The 19988-nt window shown below is 44.7% G+C and overlaps 1 protein-coding gene across 1 annotated transcript; it reads left to right on the top strand.

The window, feature by feature from the left end:
- Positions 1-17477: 17477 nt before the first annotated feature.
- Positions 17478-19119, top strand: LOC142422843 (pancreatic adenocarcinoma up-regulated factor-like). The gene is made up of 3 exons (XM_075528074.1): positions 17478-17532; positions 17673-17778; positions 18804-19119. Exons 1-3 carry the CDS (start codon positions 17478-17480, stop codon positions 19117-19119), a joined length of 477 nt encoding a protein of 158 aa, XP_075384189.1.
- Positions 19120-19988: the final 869 nt, after the last annotated feature.

Genomic DNA, 19988 nt, shown 5'->3' on the forward strand with positions numbered 1-19988 from the left:
GAAATGGCCAAAAATATTATAGGAAATATAATAATCATAAGGGTTCAGGGAAGAAATAGGGTAGGACAGAGAGGGTATAATGGAGAACTCATACCAAGGACTTCACAAAGAAAGAATGTTTTGAGACTGAATGGGGTAGCACATGTACAATACTGCCTGATATGACCGAATTGAGGATACTTACGAGATCTGTACGAGGTCCTGATAAAATGTTTAAAAAACAAGCAAACCTATATTTGCCTTCAAATTGGGTTATCTGAAAGTTGAGGATTACAGGTGTGAGTCTGGAGTTCTAGATAGGTCAGTTAACTCCTCCTCAGTAGAGCTCTGTCTGGCCTGTCACCTGGCATCCAGGTGATCTGGCTACTAACAGGACAGACCCTAAGATGCAAAGTTCCGACTTATTTCCTCAGTACACTGTCCACCCCTGGCTATGGAACCAGAGTCTGGACCATGAACTCTGACCTTGGCTCTTCTTCTGACCTGCTATTTGCTAGCATGTTCCTTAACCTCAGTTTCCACATCTGTAAAAGGAGATCAAAACACCCTGTTATGAAAAGCAAAGATGTCCCTTTAAGGACCCAGGTGAACTTGATCCAAGGGATGTCTTTTCAATCCTCACCTATGCAGGTGAAAGAAGAGGAGGAAGACCTGATGCATTTGAATTGGGGTGCTGACGAAGAAGACTGGTAGAATTGTGGACTGCCAGAAGAACAACCGCATCTGTCTGGGAAGACACAGAACACTCCTTAGATATGAGAACGACAGACTTTGTCTTAAGTACTTTGAAGGTGTTCTCAGGAGGCTCCAGTCGCACTTGGGAAAGTGGAGATCAGAGAAAAAGAGGAAGATCCTCAAAGAGAGGAATTGCTCAAATGGCTGAAGCAATGGACTCAAACATGACGGCCACGGTGAGGCTGGAGCAGGAGGGGCCATTGTACATGGGTCACTGTGAGTCAGCACCACACGGACGGTACTGAACAGCAGCCACCGCTCCTGCTGCGTGAAGGGGTTTTGAGGGTGAGAGTGGACACACAGTGCAGAATATTAGTGACTGACGACGTGGAGTAAGGTGGTGCCGATCTCCGTAATTGAAGGCTGGCCTCACCAAGGCTCCAGTATTGGGCTCCAAAGTTTTCAGGCACAGAAAATCACCCATCTAGTGTTGAATAAGGGGATCTTCTAGTTCCCAGCACTGGGAAAGCGCTTCCTGTGTGGGCTGCAGAGCTTAGGAGCCCACGGTGAAGGGCTGGAGTTCTTCAGCCTACAGCTTTATGGCAGAGGACATGGGGGCCACACCATCCAAGATGTGGAAGGCAACAGTGGGTCCAAGCAAGTTGCCCATCAAGCACAAAAGCAAAGGCATGGCCCCAACCCTCTTCCATCAACACAGTCAAATACAGAACAAGACTGAAAGATTCTGACAGTGCATACCCACCGACCCACTGCCTTGCTGCTCCAATGGTGAGCAGTATTTGAGGATGGTAGAAGACCAGAAGAACCACACAGCTGAGGCCGCCCAGATGGCTCACCCACAGAATCACGAGTCAATCGTGGCTGTTATTTCAAAGTGTTTCTTTTTATTTTAATTGTAGTGCTATACAGGTAAAATTTACTACTGCGATATTGAGCACTTTCAAAACATTGTGCAAAATGGTTATTTTTTTTTCAGACACTAATTTCAGGGGCTGTGTGTTACACAGCAAAAGCTAAAGGGGCCTAATAGATACATCCTCCAAAGTCCTGGTTTCTGACTCCTGTACTGTCCTGCCTTACATGGTATGTGTCCAGTAGATGCTGGACTTGTTATGGTTGTTTGGTAAAATGACACAACTTCTATTCTTTTTTGAAAGAATTATTTTTGGGGGCTCTTATAGCTTTTATTACAATCCATCCATCCATCTAATTTGTCAAGCACATTTATGCATATGTTCCCATCATCATTTTCAAAATTTTTTCTGTCTACTTGAGCCCTTGTTATCAACTCCTCATTGCCTGGCCAACCCTCTCTGCCAATCTCCTTTCTTCCTGAACCCTTAAGGGTGTATAATTTTTTTTCATGTGTTACACCACCAAATACTGTCTCCCTTCACTGACTTTTCTATTGTCCGTCCTTCTGGGCAGTGGGACGTTGTTTGTCAAACTTTGTGATGGATTCCCCCTTTCTCCCTACACCTTGCCCCTACCTTCCTGGTATTGTTACTCTCATTTTTGGTCATCAGGGGTTTATCTGTCCTGGATTTCCTTTGTTGCAATCTCTTGTCTACATCAGTGTATATGCTCTGGTCCAGCTGGATTTGTAAGGTAGAATTGGGGTCATGATTGGGGGTGGAGAAGTATTAAAGAATTAGAGGAAAATTGTATGTTTCAAGGGTGCCATATTGTACCCTGCGTAGCTCATCTCTTCCTTGTGACCCTTCTGTGAGGGGATGTCCAATTGTCTACAGATGGGCTTTGTGTTTCCATTCCCCTCTCTCCCTCATTCACATTGATATGATTTTTTTCTTCCAGGTCTTTGATACCTGTTACCTGTTCCCATTAACACCTCATGATCACACAGGCTGTGTGCTTCTTCTATGTGGGCTTTGTTGCTTCTCAGCTAGATGGCTACTAGTTTATCTTTAAGCCTTTAAGATCCCAGATGTTATATCTTTTGATAGCTGGGCACCATCAGTTTTCTTCAATACATTTGCTTATGCACCCATTTTATCTTCAGAGATTGTGTCAGGAAAGTGCGCATCACAGAATGCCAGGTTGGTAGAACAAATTGTTCTTGCGTTGAGGGAGTACTTGAGTAGAGGCCCAAATGTCTGTCTGCTACCTTAATACTTAGCATATAAATATGTGTGCATAGATCTATTTCCCTATTGTTATATATAAATATATTTACATATATACATGACTGTATTTAGACCTCTATAAATGTTCTTTGCCTCCTAGTTGTTTCCTCTGTTTCCTTTTACTTTCCTCTTGTCCCACTATCATATTTGGCCATCATTCTGGTTTCAGTAATTCCTCTTGGCTATATAGCCCTTGATTAAGCCCCACCAGGCATCCTACACCCACCTCGCCATTGATTTTAGATCACTTGTTATTCCCTTGTCGCCCTCTCCCATGTCCCCCCAGAACCATCAGTCCCATTGTTTTCTCCTCTGGATTGTTTACCCCGCCTGTCTTTTCTCGATAGACATGCAGAGACAATAATAAGCACAAAAAGAAGACAAGCAAAAACAATAACAACAAACCAATGACAAGCCTATAAATAGTTCCAGGTCTGTTTGTTGACCTTTAGGAGTGTTCTCTGGTTGCGTCTGATAGGGTGACGTACCCTGGGCCCACAGTCTGTTCTTGGGGGACTTCGGTGCTTGGTTTCCCTTGCACAACCTTAGTGTTTCGTCCCCATGTGATGGGGTCAGATCGAGCACAATTCCCGCACTCTGTCTCCACTGTTGTCCCCTATGCATGTCTATGTTTATACCCCTATAAATGTCTTTTGCCTCCTAGTTCTTTCCTCTATTTCCTTTTACTTTCCTCTGTCCCACTATCACATTCAACCTACATTCGGTTCTCCGTACGTCCTCTCAGCTACATTGCACTTGATCAAACACCACCAGGCATCCTACGCCCTCCTTGCCATCCATTTTAGATCTCTCATTGTTTCCTTGTCCCTTGGTTTATTGGCTCCTCCCTCCATTTCCACCCTCTCCTCCTCTTCCGTGTTCCCCCGGAACCACTGTTCTCATTGTTTCTCCTCAGGATTGTTTATCCTGCCTATCTTATATAGATGGACATGAAGAAAGGGGAAACAAAGAAAGAGACGAAAAACAACTACAAAAAAGAGCCTATAAATCATTCCAGATCTGTCTGCTGACCTTTATGAATGTTTTCTGATTGGGTCTGATGAGTGCCAAACCCTGAACCCCGAATCCGAAGTCTGTTTTCTGATTCCTTGGGGACTTCGTGGCTTTGATCCCCTTGCTGCCCTGTTGAGCTCCCTTCCTGTTAAGACCTGGTTGGGTTGCGGGGCAGTGGGGAGTTTGTCAGACTGATCACAATTCCTGATGGGCTACTTATTGCCTCCTCTATTTCATGTTTCAAATTTGGTGTCCCCTGGCACCCTGAAGAGCCTTAGTGGTATGATAGGTGATACATGGGGCTGATGACCATAAACTCAGTAGTTCAAACCCACCAGCTTCTCCGTGGGAGAAAGATGAGGCTGTCTTCTTCCTTAGAGATTTACAGGCTCAAAAATTCCAGGGAGCAGTTCTACTGACCTACAGGGTCTCTACAAGCCTTCTTCCAGTCCTGCTGTTTCATTCTTCACAGGAGAAACTGTGGAGGACTTGAATCACTGGCTGATGAAGATGAAGGATTACATCTCCCAGTATGGAAGACAACTCAATGTAAAGAAAACCAAAACCCTCACACTGGAACAATAAGTAACATCATGATAAATGGAGAAAAGTTTGAAGTTGTCAGGATTTTGTTTTGCTCCAATCCATAGTCAATGCTCATGGAAGCAGTGGTCAAGAAATCAAATGGATTTTGCGTAAATCTGTATAAATTTGCATAAATTTGCTACACAAGACCTCTTTAGAATTTTTAATAGCAAGGAGGTTATTTTGAGGATGAAGGTGTGCCTGAACCAAGCCATGGGATTTTCAGTGGCCTTGTATGCACGTGAAAGTAGACATTGAATAAGGAATACTGAAGAAGAATCGATGTGTTTGAATTATGATGCTGGCAAAAATATATATTAAAAGTTCTCTGGACTGCTAAGAGAGCAAACCAATCTGTCTTGGAAGAAGTACAACCAGAACGTTCCTTAGAGACAATAGATAGTGATCCTCAACCTCACATCCTTTGGAGAGCCGTCCTTGGAGAAGGACATTGTGCTTGGTAAAGTCATGGGGCAGTACAAGTAGGAAAGCCTTCAACTAGATGGGTCAGCACAGGGGCTGCAACAACAGGCTCAAACATAAGAACATTGTGAGGATGGTGCAGGGCAGGGCAGTGTCTCCTTCGATTGTACACAAGCTCTCTGTGAGTCAGAATTGACTCAATGGCAGTTGGTTTGGTTGGTTCTGGGTACCTGGGTGCTAATGGGTTATAGCTCAATTCCTGACAGAAAGGTTGGCCATTGAAATCCATTCAGCCATGCGACTGAAGTATGATGTAGTGATCTGCCCCTCACAGAGGGGTTTAGGAGAGGAGAGGGGTCAGTCAGGGTGTGATGTACTACCGATGAAGAACACAGCTTTCCCCCAGATCCTGGATGCTTCTTCCCCCAACTACCATGACCCGAATTCTACCTTGCAGGATTGGATAGGGCAGAGGTTGTACACTGGTGCATATGGGAGCTGGAGGCACAGGGAATCCAGGGTGGATGATACCTTCAGGACCAGGGATGTGAATGGCGATACTGGGAGAGTAGAGGGTGAGTGGGTTGGAAAGGGGGAACCAATTACAAGGATCCACATGTGACCTCCTCCCTGGGAGAGGGACGGCAGAGAAGGCGGGGAAGGGAGACTCTGGATAGGGCAAGATATGGCAAAATAAAATTCTATAAATTATCAAGGGCTCATGAGTTAGGGGGGAGCGGGGAGGGAGGGAAAAAAAGAGGACCTGATGCAAAGGCCTTAAGTGGAGAGCAAATTCTTTGAAAATGATTAGGCCCCCTAATAAAATGTAAAAAAAAGAAAAGGGGGGGGGAGAAAATGATTAGGGCAAAGAATGTACAGATGTGCTTTATACAATTGATGTATGTATATGTATGGATTGTGATAAGAGTTGTATGAACCCCTAATAAAATATTTTTTAAAAAAGATGTAGTGGTCTGTTTCCATAAGACTGGACTCCCCATGGAGTTGCTGGTCAGTAGAATTGATGGAATGACAGCTGTTATTTTTCAATTTGTGTTTATACATGGAAATGCCTAATAGGCCATATTTCCATGATCAGTGATCTCATCCAGAGAGGATGTGACTCATAAGGATAATGCTTTCAGCAGCCTCAACCATTTGTTTCAGCCAATCATTGCATGGAGTGTGTAGCGGGAACCCCAGATTTAGAGTCAGCCGGTCAGACATGAGGGTGGTCTTGGTTAGGCACCTGCTCTTCACGTGAGAAGTTTGGTCCAGCTCCTGGAAGCTAGCACCAGAGTCATTTGTCATTTCAGGAAGAAACTCTAACAATAACGGTTCTTGTTTTTAGACTAAAGCGTTTTCCTTGTCCTTCTGTAGACTGTGAGTGGCAGCTGGAGTTCTGCCTCCTCTTGGATGCTCCTCCCTTGGGCTCTCGCCCTTCTCAGATCATGATGTAGAGCAGGACTAGGCATTTGTTATTACTGGTGAGAGGTGGACCTTCCTGAACCAGTTTTCCCAAAGTGCATGAATAGAAAAGACTATTTATTTTTCTAAAAAATACATCAACTCCCCCCACCCCTATTCTTCTGTGCCTTGATAGATTGTTTTTTTTGTTTTGTTTTGTTTTGTTTTTAGGATTTACCCTGATACACATGTGGAAGGCAACGGTCAGAGTGGTGGCATTGTGGAGGTTTATTTCTCAGGACATTTCAAGACCGCTGGTCTGTGACACGTTAGAAAAGTTAAAAAAGAACAAGGGAACAAGAAGTGATCTGAAATCGATGGAGATGAGGCCATAGGATGCCTAGTGGGGTTTGATCAAGTGCAATGCAGCCAAGAGGAGTTAATGAAAGTCAACCATGATAGTAGGACAAGAGGGGGGGAAAGGAAATAGAGGAAAGAACTAGGAGGCAAAGGACATTTACAGAGGTGTAAATACAGGTATGTACATATGTAAATATATTTATATTAACGATAGGGAGTCAGAAACCAGGACATTGGAGGATGTATTGATTAGTACCTGTTAGCTTTTGCTGGGTAATGAGTGACCTCTGAAATTAGTGTCTTAACACAATAACCATTTGGCACAACGTTTTGAAAGTGCTCCATATCACAGTAGTAAATTTTACCTGTATAGCACTACAATTAAAATAAAAAGAAACGCTTTGAAACAACAGCCAATATTTGACTCATGATTCAGCCATCTGGGTGGGGCTCATCTGTGTGGTTCTCGTCTTCTACCATCCTCAAATACTGCTCATCATTGGAGCAGCAAGGCAGAGGGTCGGTGGGTATGCACTGTCAGAATCTTTCAGTCTTGTTCTGTATTTGACTGTGTTGATGGAAGAGGTTTGGGGCAATGCCTTTGCCTTTGTGCTTGATGGGCAACTTGCTTGGACCCACAGTTGCCTTCTACATCTTGGATGGTGTGGCCCCCATGTCCTCTGCCATAAAGCTGTAGGCTGAAGAACTCCAGCCCTTCACCGTGGGCTCCTAAGCTCTGCAGCCCACACAGGAAGCGCTTTCCCAGTGCTGGGAACTAGAAGATCCCCTTATTCAACACTAGATGGGTGATTTTCTGTGCCTGAAAACTTTGGAGCCCAATACTGGAGCCTTGGTGAGGCCAGCCTTCAATTACGGAGATCGGCACCACCTTACTCCACGTCGTCAGTCACTAATATTCTGCACTGTGTGTCCACTCTCACCCTCAAAACCCCTTCACGCAGCAGGAGCGGTGGCTGCTGTTCAGTACCGTCCGTGTGGTGCTGACTCACAGTGACCCATGTACAATGGCCCCTCCTGCTCCAGCCTCACCGTGGTCGTCATGTTTGAGTCCATTGCTTCAGCCATTTGAGCAATTCCTCTCTTTGAGGATCTTCCTCTTTTTCTCTGATCTCCACTTCACCAAGCACGACTGGAGCCTCCTGAGAACACCTTCAAAGTACTTAAGACAAAGTCTGTCGTTCTCATATCTAAGGAATGTTCTCTCTCTTCCCAGACAGATGCGGTTGTTCTTCTGGCAGTCCACAATTCTACCAGTCTTCTTCGTCAGCACCCCAATTCAAATGCACCAAGTCCTACTCCGTCTTCTTTCACCTGTATATGGGGGGATTGAAAAGACATCGCTGGTATCAAGTGCACCTGAGTCCTTAAAGGAACATATTTGCTTTTCATAACAGATCTGTTTTGATTCCCATTTACAGATGAAAAGACTGAGGTTAAGGACCGTGCTAGCAAAGAATAGAGACTCTGGCTCCATAGCCAGGTGTGGTCAGTGCACTCAGCAAAGAAGTCAGAACTTGTTATCATAGGGGTCTCTCCTGTTAGTAGACAGATGTGCTGGAGCCCAGGTGACAGGCCAGACAGAGCTCTCTTGGGGAGGGGTTAACTGGGCTGTCAGAAACTACAGGCTCATACCTGTATTCCTTAACTTTCAGTTTAAAGTCAAATAGGTTTTTAAAATTTTTAAAAATATTTCTTGGGACCTCTTACAGATCTCACGATTATCCTCAGTTCAGTCACATCAAGCAGTATTGTACAAGTGCTACCACGATCAGTTTCAAAACATTTTTTTCTTCTTGAAATCCTTGGTATCAGTTCTCCTTACACCCTCCCCACCCACCCTATTTCTTCCCCCGAACACTTACGATTATTATATTTCCTATAATAATTTTAGCCATATCTTACAGGATGAGATATATCTATTCACCTAGAATTCTGTTGTTGGCTCCCTTAGAGTGGAGTTATACAATCACCAATTCTCTCAGCTCTCTCTTCACCCCTGCCCCCTCTCTTCCCCTACCCTCAGAGGACCATTACTCCTGTTACTGTTCCTGAAGGGTTATCTTCCTTGTCTTTTATGTACTGAACAATGTCAAATATACAAAAGAACATATACAAAGCTAATATGATTAATGAGTAAAACATATAAAGCCATAATAATAAGGGGAGGAAATATTAAAGAACTAGAGGATAATTGTGTGGTTCATCAGTGCTAAACCACACCCTGGATTTTTCAGTCCTTCCATGTGGTCCTTCTGAAAGGGACCATTCAGTTATCCTACAGGTGATTTTTGGTCTCCACTATGTCCATGCATCTTCACATCAATTTGGTCACTTGTTTTTGAACGTCTGATAACTCTTGTAGTCAACACCCCATGATCCCACAGGCTGGTGTGCTTCTTACATGTGGATTTTGTTGTTTTCCTGCTAGATGGAAGTACATTTAACTATAAACTTTCAAGACCCCAGACACTATATCTTTTAGTATAGTGTCTATATTTAATACCCCAGACACTGTATCTTTTTAAAGCACCATCCACTTTCTTCACCACATTTGCATATGTACCCAATTTGTCTTCAGCGATCACATCAGGAAGTTGAATAGCATACAGTGCCACATTATTAGAACAAACAGTTCTTGTAACGAGGTAAGATTTAGGTAAAGGCCCAAAGTCCATCCGCTTCCTTGTTGTATTTGCCCATATTTACATAAACAAATACATATATATTTATGTATTTTTCTTTCCAATTTTTCCTCCTGCACATTTTGTTTACCAATGATTCACCTCTCAGACAATTCAATTGATTAAACTCAACCATAAAAGCTACACGCTCCTAGCCATCATTTTTAGAATACTTACTTTCCCTCTGTACCTGTCTTGTTTCCTCCCCACTCACCTCCCTCCCCTCCCATGGCATCCTGATACAGGCCAGGTGCACATCTCACTGTTAAATAGAGAAAAGGACATGGTATAAACCATCAGCCCAGTCCCCCTTTCTTCCACAGCTGCATATACCCCTTAGTCTTCAGCATGCGTGTCCCTCACTGGTCTGTTGGTCACCCCAATTACTTTGCCTCCATGTGGGCGAGTCAGACCAGACTCTCTCCTTGAGCTGTATCTTCAGGGCTGACCTCTACAATGCTGTCATCTAGGGAGAGGATGTCGTGTCTCCAGATGAGGACAGCCCTGCACTCGTGTGTGGGAACAAGGTTCTCTGAGCAGAAACATCATCCTCAAGGACCGGCACACTGGAATGAGGTCCAGTTTGGCTCTCCGTTTCCTGTAGAGTCATAAACAATACCCTCCCTTTGGGGAGGTAAGTGCCCAGACCTCTCATTACAGTCCTTTTTCTTCCCCGCACCTCTCTGTGGGTCTGTAAGACATATGGGTATGTGGGGAGAGGCTTTTCCGCACAGGTGTTAGTGGCATCTCTTTCTGAAGTCATATAAATCCTTGGGTTTGGTCTGGCTCATGTAAGAATATCTGTCCCCCACCCTGGGAATTGTGTGTTGTGTGCATTTTCCTTATGCACATTTGAAGCAGAATAGAATCGATCCTCATTCCTCATATTAAACAAAGAAGCCCCTGTCATTGAGTTAATTCCCACTAAAGGTGACTCAATATGGGATTTCTGAGGCTGTAAACCTTACAGAGCAGGCAGCCTCGTCTTTCTCACATGAAAACGCTGGTGGGTTTGAACTGCCTGCCAGTCTTGGTTGACAGTTCAACTCTCCTTTGAATGAGGGAAGAGGCAGCGAGGGAGTGAGTAGAGCTGATTCAGTGTGCTGAAGAACTTTGTTTGGTCCATCAACTCTCATCAGCCTGACACCCCCTTCCCACTCCACACAGGGAGGCCCTGAGTGGCAGAGTCAGCTGGCCCTGTACCACCTGAGCTGGGAACATGAGTTCCAGTCTCCTGAGGAGCTGTGGCCTTCCTTGTAGAGGGCTCCTCTGACCCCACACTCCTCTGAAAAATCCTCCTTTGCATACCCCAGGCTAGAGTCGCCCAGAAACAATCAAATGAAAACCACACCAAACTTCTTTTCTTCAAGTGGATTCTGATACCTGGTGACCCTGTAAGACAGTGAAAGTGTCCCCCAAGATTCTGATGCTGTGATCTTCATGGATACAGATGACCAGGGGTGGGGGTTTCCAACTGTTGGCCTTTGGGATTGTAATTGAGTGCTTTAAACATTAAATCCCCAGGACACACCACAGTCAGGGAAGGGAGAGGACGCATGTGGCCCTGAGTCAGTCCTGGAGGAGAAGGCCCATTGTGCCCAGTGCTGGTAGGCTGAGGTCTGGGCCAGGGTCTGGGAGTGGCCACTATATTGCCCTGCTTCCCTGGGACAAAGGTGTCATTAGCATCTTTGTATTGATCCTCACCATCCTGGACACCAGACCTTCAGGCAGTAGGGGTGGTGTGTGTGTATGTGTGTGTGTTTGATCTGGAATTCTCCTCTGTTCTGCCTCCCCCTGCTCTGGTGGTGATTCTCAGTTCTGGTCCTGACAGACCTTTCCATCACACTAGCCTCCAGCTGGAGCTGGAAAGAAGCCTGGATCACAACCCCTCTTTTTGTGCCTCCTGCTGGACCTCTTCCTCAAGAGCTGCTTGCCAGGGGCACAGCCTGCTATGGTGCTGTACCCTGTTGTGCACCCCTTCCTGTACCCAGTCCTGCTGCTCCCTGGAAGGCAGTAGGGTCTGCGTGAGAGCGTGTATTCATAGCACCAGGTTGTGGAAGGCTGCAGTTGACAGATACAGCCCTAAATCCATACAGGAGTCTCCACATACACTCAGTCTCCATGGAGTTCTTTCTGAACATTCATTAATGGGCAAAGTGAAACACTTTGACTTCACACAGAGTGTGTGTGAGGGTAAATAGCGACTCCGGAGCTGGGCATCTTCAGCCTTCCTGACTCTCTTGGGCGTGTCCCTGGAGGAAACTGTGGCCAAGGTTTGCATGGTGATGAGTCGTCCCCTGACTGACTTGACGGGAAGGCTGGGAACCAATCTTGGAAGCTCTTCTGTCTAGAATAAGGACGAAAGAAAAACATATATACGTTTGTAGATAGATATGTATATATGTAAATATTGGAATATAGGTATATTTGCATATATATATGTAAATACAAGTAACAGATGGACCTTGGGCCTCTACTTAAATCTTACCTAAGTACAAGAGCGATCTGTTCTAATAATGTGGCATTGTATGATACTCTCCTTCTGTTTCCTTTTTGATTGAGGTTTTTATCTGTTCTAATTTGTTATTCTTGTTAGTCAGTTTTTAAAATGCTTTTACATATATGAAATCCATTATAAGTAAATCTATAGAGACAGTAACTGGATGAAGGTTTCCTTGGGGATATGGTAGGGGAGGTTGGGAGGAATGGGGAGCTAATAATGGTGAGTACAAGAATGAAGAAAACATTCTAGAGCTGATTGTACCACACTTCTTAGTGTGATTAAACTACTTAATTACAGGAAAACCCTGAACTTTGATGCTAATCTGTTCTAGGATCATCAAAATGCAGTGCTGTCGAGTTCTGAATAAATTTTTCCTAAAAAATAACTGAAAATGGGTTAATTTGTTCTCCACCACCATGTTTAACCCTAACCTTGTTTTTTTATACAAATCATTACACAGACATCTCAAAATAAACAAGGTAAGAGTTAACTAATGTAATTTAAATAAGAAAAACAACATTAAAAGTTTTTTTAACAGCTATAGCATGGTCCATACCTAGATATTCATGAGGATCTGGCTCTGTGCACATGCATGTGGAGAGGCGGTGTGGAGAGAGGGAGTTTTTCCCTTCTTGGCCTTTTTTTTCTAGGACCTGACTGGCTCTCTCTAAAAAAAAAAAAAAGAAAGAATCTGTCTAATGTGATCTGCTGTTGGGCTTTCCTTAATTGTCTTCTAAAAGGGTTTACTAAATTATCATCATCAATATTGATAAAGCAGTTAACCAGTTCATTATCAAGATGATCCTTGTAAAAAAATACTCTTTCTTAGGACACATTTTGTTTATCTAAAACTAGTACAAGAAGCCACATAAACTAAGAAAATCATAGCAAAATACTTGGAACACAGTGTAGAAGGTTTAAACAACTCATACTAACAAAGCCACGTCAGGTCAAGTGACCAAACCACGAACTGCTTTGTTTACCAAAATCACGTGCGTTGGTTCGGAGTCCTGTCTTTTGGTCGAGCTCCCATGGAAAATTTTCTTGACATTTTGCATTGAAACCCAATTATGTGGAATACTGATGTGGCTGAGAATCAAGGATGAACTGTATTGGCATAAGTGACCTATATGCCAAGAAAATTGTTGGGGAATGAACGAAACATATTAAAGGCATCTAAGTTACCAAAAAAGGAACAAAACTCTCTTTATTTACAGATGGTATAATGCTACATATACCAAATCCCAAAGATTCAATGCAACAATTGCTAAAACTAATTGAAAATTTTGACAATGCTATAAAATCAACATACACAAATCAATTCAATTCTTAAACTTCATAGAAGAGAACTCAGAAAAGGACATTAAAGGAACAATAGAATTTACAATAACAAGCTCAAATACCTTTTTAAAGTGTTGAAAAACAAGAATGCTACTTTGAGGATTAAGGTATGCCTCACCGAAGCCAGGATATTTTCTTTCCTTTTAATAGTTCTATTGTCCTAGGATTGACATATCATACAATTTAATAATTCAATCTCATCAAAAAGAGCTGCACACTCACCACCACAGTCGAATTTAGAACATTTTCTTCTTTCTCGTGCTTATTGTTTTCAACTCCCCAGTTCTTGACACACCCAAGAGAAACCCTTAATCCCGTGATAGTCTATGGATTTACCATCCTCGAGTCCACACACAGAGAAACATACAATACAAAACAAAATGTGATAGGTAGCATTATTGTGCCCACCTGGCCAATAAACACATGTGGGGTCAATAAGTTTCCAGTGTAATTGAAGGGCAAAGATGTAGATGACTTGGTGAGCCTCGCCTTCCTGTCTCTTGCTCTCTGATGATCCGATCAATCTGTGGGTGGCACCTTAGCTCGTTCTCTGCCTCAACTTGCCAGCTACACTCCCTGTGGGACATTCAACCTGTGGACTGTGTCACTATCCTTTGAGGTTCCTGCCAGACTTGTTTTGCCACACTGCTGCTGTGACATCTCTTGAGCTGCGGACTGTCGGACCCTGCCATCTGGCTGATGGTTGGTGACCTGCCCTGCTCTTTGCGGCCTGTGGCCAGACTGCCTGCATTGCTGCACAGCAGACTTGGCTGTCTGCTTCCTTGACTTGCACCCAGCAGCCTTTGTAAGCTGAAGGACTGCGAGTGTATTAACTGTTTCACGGAAGTGAGTTGAACTGATCCATTTGTACTGCTCTGTGGATTAAATAGCTGTTTATTCTGAATACACACACACACAATCTTAAATGTCCTGGCTTTGTTTTTCTAGAGAAGCCTGTCTAACACACAATTAAAAAACAAAACCTGAGAAAACCTCTGTAAAAAGGAAAGCAGAAAATACTGAAACCAGGGGAGAAACTAAACTGGGTCAAAGGGCAATCTAATGAGAAAGGGTTAAATAGTAACCTAACTGAATCTAGAAGAACCCATTTCCAGGGTACTCTGGGGGATGGCACGGCTGTTCCCATCCCTAGTCTATGATCTGAGGGGATTCAGCGGAGACTTAATCCACCTGGGGGACCTGCGAATGGATTTGGGGTTTTCACTGTCCTATAGCCTTTCACAAACTGGGTCCTCAGAATTTAAACTATAATGTCATACTATACTCTAACCTTAGATTTTATTATTTCCAGTCCTTAGAGAACATGGGTTGACGTGCTTCTTCTGTATGGACTTAGCTGACACCTCACTTAGATTGCTGCTTGTGTTTGGACAAGCCTGTAAGATCCCAGATGCTATTCCTTTGGTAGCCAGGCACCATTCTGATTTTTTCACCACCCTTTCTTATAGCACCCATATCTTCTTGAGGATAAGTATTGAGTAGGGTGATGCCATAAGAACTAATTGTCCTTCATTAGAGTGACAATTCAGTGGAGCTCAAAATCCATGTCCACACACACACACACCTGGCTCACTGACATCATTATCCTTTTATTTGGGAACAGGATAAGTCATCTCCATGGAGCACAAAGCCATGGTATTTTCAATTGTATCCTTTGCACAAGAAAAGTTGAACATTGAATAAGGAAGATCAAAGAATTAGTTGTTGGAATTATGGTGCTGGTGGAGAATATTGACAATTCTTTGGACTACCGAAAAAAGAAATAAATTTGTCTTGGAAGAGAAACAGCCAGAATACTCCTTAGAGGCAAGAATGGTGAGACTTCATCACAGGAACTTCAGACATGCTGTCAGGAGAGACTGGCTCCCAGAGAAGGACATCATTCTTGGTAAACTAGAGGAGCAGTGAGAAAGAGGAAGTTCCTTGACAAAATGGATTGAGACAGAGGCGGCAAAAACGGACTCAAACAGGAGAACAATTGTGAGGATGGTGAAGGACCACAGTGTCTTGTTCTATTTTCCATCAGGTCCCTGTGAGTTAGAACCAATTCAAAGGCACCTCACAACAACCCCAAATATAAGGTTCCTAAGAATAAATAGATCCAACCCGAGCAACAGTCTTAAGAAAACTATAAAACACCTTTCCAAGAAACCAAAAGAGACTTACATAAATGCAATCATGTCTCATGCTCATCGATAGGAAGATAAATATAGTGCAAGATGCCAATATTACCAAAAGAACTCTATACATTCAATACAATACTGATTGAGGTTCCAGCACAATGCTTCAAAGAAATGGAAAAAATATTCACCAGTTTTACATAGAGGGAAAGAAACCCAGGATAAACAAAACAGTATTAAAACACAAAAACAAAGTAGGGATTATTTGACTCCTTGATTCCAAGCCTATTATACAATCACAGTAATCACCACAGCTTGGGATTGGTGCAACAATACGTCTGCAGGTGAAGGGATCATACCAGAGAACCCAGAAGTGCAACCAAGCACCTGCAGACACTGGATTGTTTACAAAGGACTGAAACACATGAAGTGGGAAGAGATAGCACTTTGAAAGGATGGTGCCGGGAGCATTGGATGCCCACTTGCCAAAGAAAGAAACAGGACCCATCCCTCACTCCATGTACAAAAATGAACTCAAGATGATCAAAGACCCGAATACAAGCTCCAGAATCATAATGATCACCAACTGAAAAATGGGGACAAAACATACAACTTTCCTCTAGTTCTTTAATGCTTCCCCCTCCACCACCACCACTGTCATGATCTCAATTCTATCTTACAAATCCAGCTAGACCAGAGCATATACACAGGCACAGATCAGAGCTGGAAACACAGGAATCCAGGACAGATAGCCCCTCCAGGACCAATAATGAGAGTAGCGATACCAGGAGGGGAAGGGGAAGGTGGGGGGGAACTAAGGGGAACTATTACAAGGATCTACATATCACTCCCTCCCATGGGGATAGACAACAGAAATGTGGGTGAAGCTTGACATCAGTAAGTGTGACACATGAAAAAAATAATTTATAAATTATCAAGTGATTGTGGGGAGCAGAGTGGGGGAAAATGAGAAGCTGATACCAAGAACTCAAGTAGAAAGAAACTGTTTTGAAAATAGCGATGGCAACAAATGTACAAATGGATGCATGTATGTATTGTGATAAGAGCTGTATGAGCCCCCAATATAATGATTTTGAAAAAATAATAAAAAAGAATTCAATTCAACAAATTTGCTTTTGAAATTGTTTCTAAATTCAAATGGGATATCCACAGTTTATTGTAAATAGTGAATGTCTTAACATAACGAATAAACTCAGAAAAACATCCACAAAAAAGAAAAATGTCCAGATATAAAGATGCACCAAACATAAGGAAAACACCCACACTACAGAAGACAAAATAAAGGACGAGCGTCTTCTAAAACGTTAACCTTTAGGCACATCAAAACATGTCACCAACAAAATAAAAAGAGAACCCGCTGTTTGGTTAAAAAAAATATTTAGCAAAGATGCATCAGACCAAGTTGATTTTATAACCTATAGAAAACCAGAACACATTAATAAGAAAAACAAAAACCCAAATTTTAAAAGGGCCAAGGCATGAATAGATAATTTTCTAAATTTGATACCCCCATAGCTAACAATCATATGAAAAAATGCTTGAGTTTATTAACTATAAGGAAAACATAGATATAAACAACAATGTGATATCACCTCCCACCAAGGCTTTTAGCAAAATCCACGTGACCGACGGGTGAGCTGACGTCCTGTCAAACCTGCTCTTGGAGAGCAGTGGGAGCTCCACCAGAGGCTGGAGAATCCCTGGATGGAGGACAGCCTGAGCTGGAAGCCTGGAAAGAACCAGAACACAGAGGCCCAGGGATAAGGGCCCCGTGTACACCTATTATGCCACCCCTGGGGATGGACACCTGCCTGACTCTGAGGCAGCAATGTCAGGATAGTCACTACTCCAGTCTGTTTGTTCAGGCTGTGGGGCACGGACTGACACGCCCAACACCTTCCTGTCCCCTTGTCCCTCACTCCCTCCTTCTGGATGTGGGTCCTTGGAGCTAGAGGGTATAAAGGCTGGCGTAAGGAACCCAGACACAACAAGGGCACTTGGGCCCTGGACTCTCCAGCCAGGTAAGAGGTGCTCTCTCCCAAGGGGGGCCCAGTGGAGTTTGGGAGTCAGGGCACCTTTGATTAGCACGACCACTCCTAGCCTCCTCTCTCCAGGAACCTTGAGACTCACTGTGCACACCATGCTGCTGTGGCTGACTCTCGCCCTTCTGGGGACCTCCTCCTGCTGGGCCAGTGGTAAGTGGACCCCTTTGCAGTGCACCCTCCAGGTGGCTCCCATGCCAGCTCTGGCCACAGATTAACTACAGGCATAAGCAGGGGGGTGTCCATTAATGGGGACAGAGACATGCCCTGTGTGGCTTTTCCTGTTCACCCAGAAATGTATGGCCCGGGGGGAGGTACTACCTTCACCTCTTCTGCTGAAGACGAAGAGGACATTACAGGCATGCGAGTCTGTATAGGTGCACTCGGGCTGCTTAAAAGGTGAGTAGGAGTCAGTCCCGGGAGTCCTGTCTGTATCCCAACTCACCCCACAGTCTGGCAGAGTTGAGGGGAGGGAACTCTCAGCTTCCATTCCCACCTCTGTGTCTAGTTCCTAGAGACTTCTTTGGCCAATTGGTCCCTTGAAGCTATGGGCGGCCCACCCATCCTCTTTAATTTGTCCCATTGCCCCGATGACTTCTCCCCTGCTCCCCAGCCACAGTCGCCCTGCCTCTCTGTCAAGTCCTGCAGTTGTGTCCTGGGTTGATCTAAAGCAGAAGAAAGCCAAAGACCACTGCTGTTTCATGGACTTAGACTCAGAGGGACCCTGCAGGACAGAGTCACACGGCCCCTTGTGGTTTCCAGGGCTGTTCATCTCGATGGGAAACCAAACTCACCACCATGAGAGAGTCACCCTATGAGAGAGTAGAGCTTGTAGTCACCCTGTGAATGAGTAGAACTGCCCCTTTGGGGTTCTGGGACTGTAACTCTTCATGGAGGCAGACAGTCTCCTCTTACTCTCTCTGAGCTGCTGCTGAGTTTGAACCACTGACCTGTTGGTTAGCTGCCAAGCACTTAACCACTGTGACACCAGGGTTCCTTTAAAAGGGTTAGGTGGTTGCTTCCCCTGATTGTCTCCTTTTGACCCAAACTCAACTAAAACCAAAACACAGCCTGTCAGTCCCAGAATCCCCGATGGAAGAAATCAGGTCATTACCTGTCTTGTCTGGGAAAAATGGAGAGGATCAGAGTGGACCACTGACTGGAAACAAAATCCTTAGAAGTGTGCAGAGGGCAGTTCTACAGAGGTTGGGGTATTGTCTCTGAGGTCTTAGCTGGGCACAGCTGACTGGGAGGCTGGGAGCTGGAGACCCAGGCGAGGGTGAAGTGGGATAGGGTCTCCCAAACCTCGAAGAACCAGTGAGTGGTGTAGGCTCATGGAGGTGCCAGGAAGTAGCCCAGTGAGGGCTCCTGTAATTACGCCCACCATCCGGGGTCTGGGCGTTTGAAGTCTCCCTCTCCCACAGCATCCAACTGAGATTCAGAAACTCCTGGAGCAAGCAACAAGGCACCCCCAACACCGGCAGGTGCGAAGAGTTAATCTTGCAACCAGATGGGCACTTCATTGCGGTCCAGGGCACATACCAGGTCTTCCTTCTGTCCCTGATACTGTACACAAACCACGGTCGGGTGGCCACATTTGGGAGCAACCAAGGCCAAGAGTTCTCATCCTTCCCTGACCATGAGGACAAGGTGCTCAGAGGCGTGTTTGGACAGCACAACCTCATGGGCATCACTGGCCTCGGATTCACTTGGGGTTTTTTTGCCAGAGGAGAAAAATGATATGCAGTAAGGGGCTGAGGAGCCAAAATATGATAAAAAGCCAAAAGCTGCTAAGCTGTAAGGCAATGATCCGCTAGGTCGGTGAAAGCTCCCGGGCCCCTGGGCAGAGAGAAGCCCAGCTGAGGTGCTCTGTGGTGGGCAGATGGTCCTGGGCTCACTGCCCCTGGAGGCGTCATCTGCTGATCAATAAACTTCTGTGGAACAGCAAGGCCAGGTGTGGTTCTTGGGTTTCTGAGCCTGGCGGGTGAACTCAGAGGTAGGACTCTGGGGAGATCCAGGTCCTACCCAGCCAATCTTGGCTGGGCTAGCTCAGCTCTGATCTTCTGAGTCTGAACATGCTGTAGGAGTGGAGCCATTCAGCCACTTTCTTCCCCCTCATTCTCTCTGAAACATGTCCTAGGTTTCCTCCCTGGGGGTTCCGCAGGGGGACATGTGTCCTGGTAGCTGACCGTCCCTTGGGAAGAGGGCTGCAGAAGCAGGCACAGTCAGTGCTGTCTGCATGAGACCCTGGATGGGGGTGTGCTTCAGGGAAGTCTGCCTGGAGGAGGTGCCCTGTGATTGGGCAAGTGGAGAAGATAAGGGGGGTGGGTACTCTAGGCTGAGGGACAATACAGCAGTGATCCACAACTTGTGATCCATGGTCACAGGTGTCTACGAGCCCATTCAGGGGTCTTACAAGGTCCCAAACCGCTTTCATTGTTATGTCAACACAGGATCAGCTTTGCATGACCTCTAGCCCTACTTTCTTTTCTTTAAAAACATTTTGGTGTGATGTCAGGGAAAGTTTAGCGAGCAAATGGGTTTTCTACTCTAGAGCTCATGTACTTGTCATGGGTGACCTGGACAGAGGTCCCACCCACTCTCTGATT

Source organism: Tenrec ecaudatus, chromosome 12 (assembly GCF_050624435.1).
Source record: "Tenrec ecaudatus isolate mTenEca1 chromosome 12, mTenEca1.hap1, whole genome shotgun sequence".
Lineage (NCBI taxonomy): Eukaryota > Metazoa > Chordata > Mammalia > Afrosoricida > Tenrecidae > Tenrec > Tenrec ecaudatus.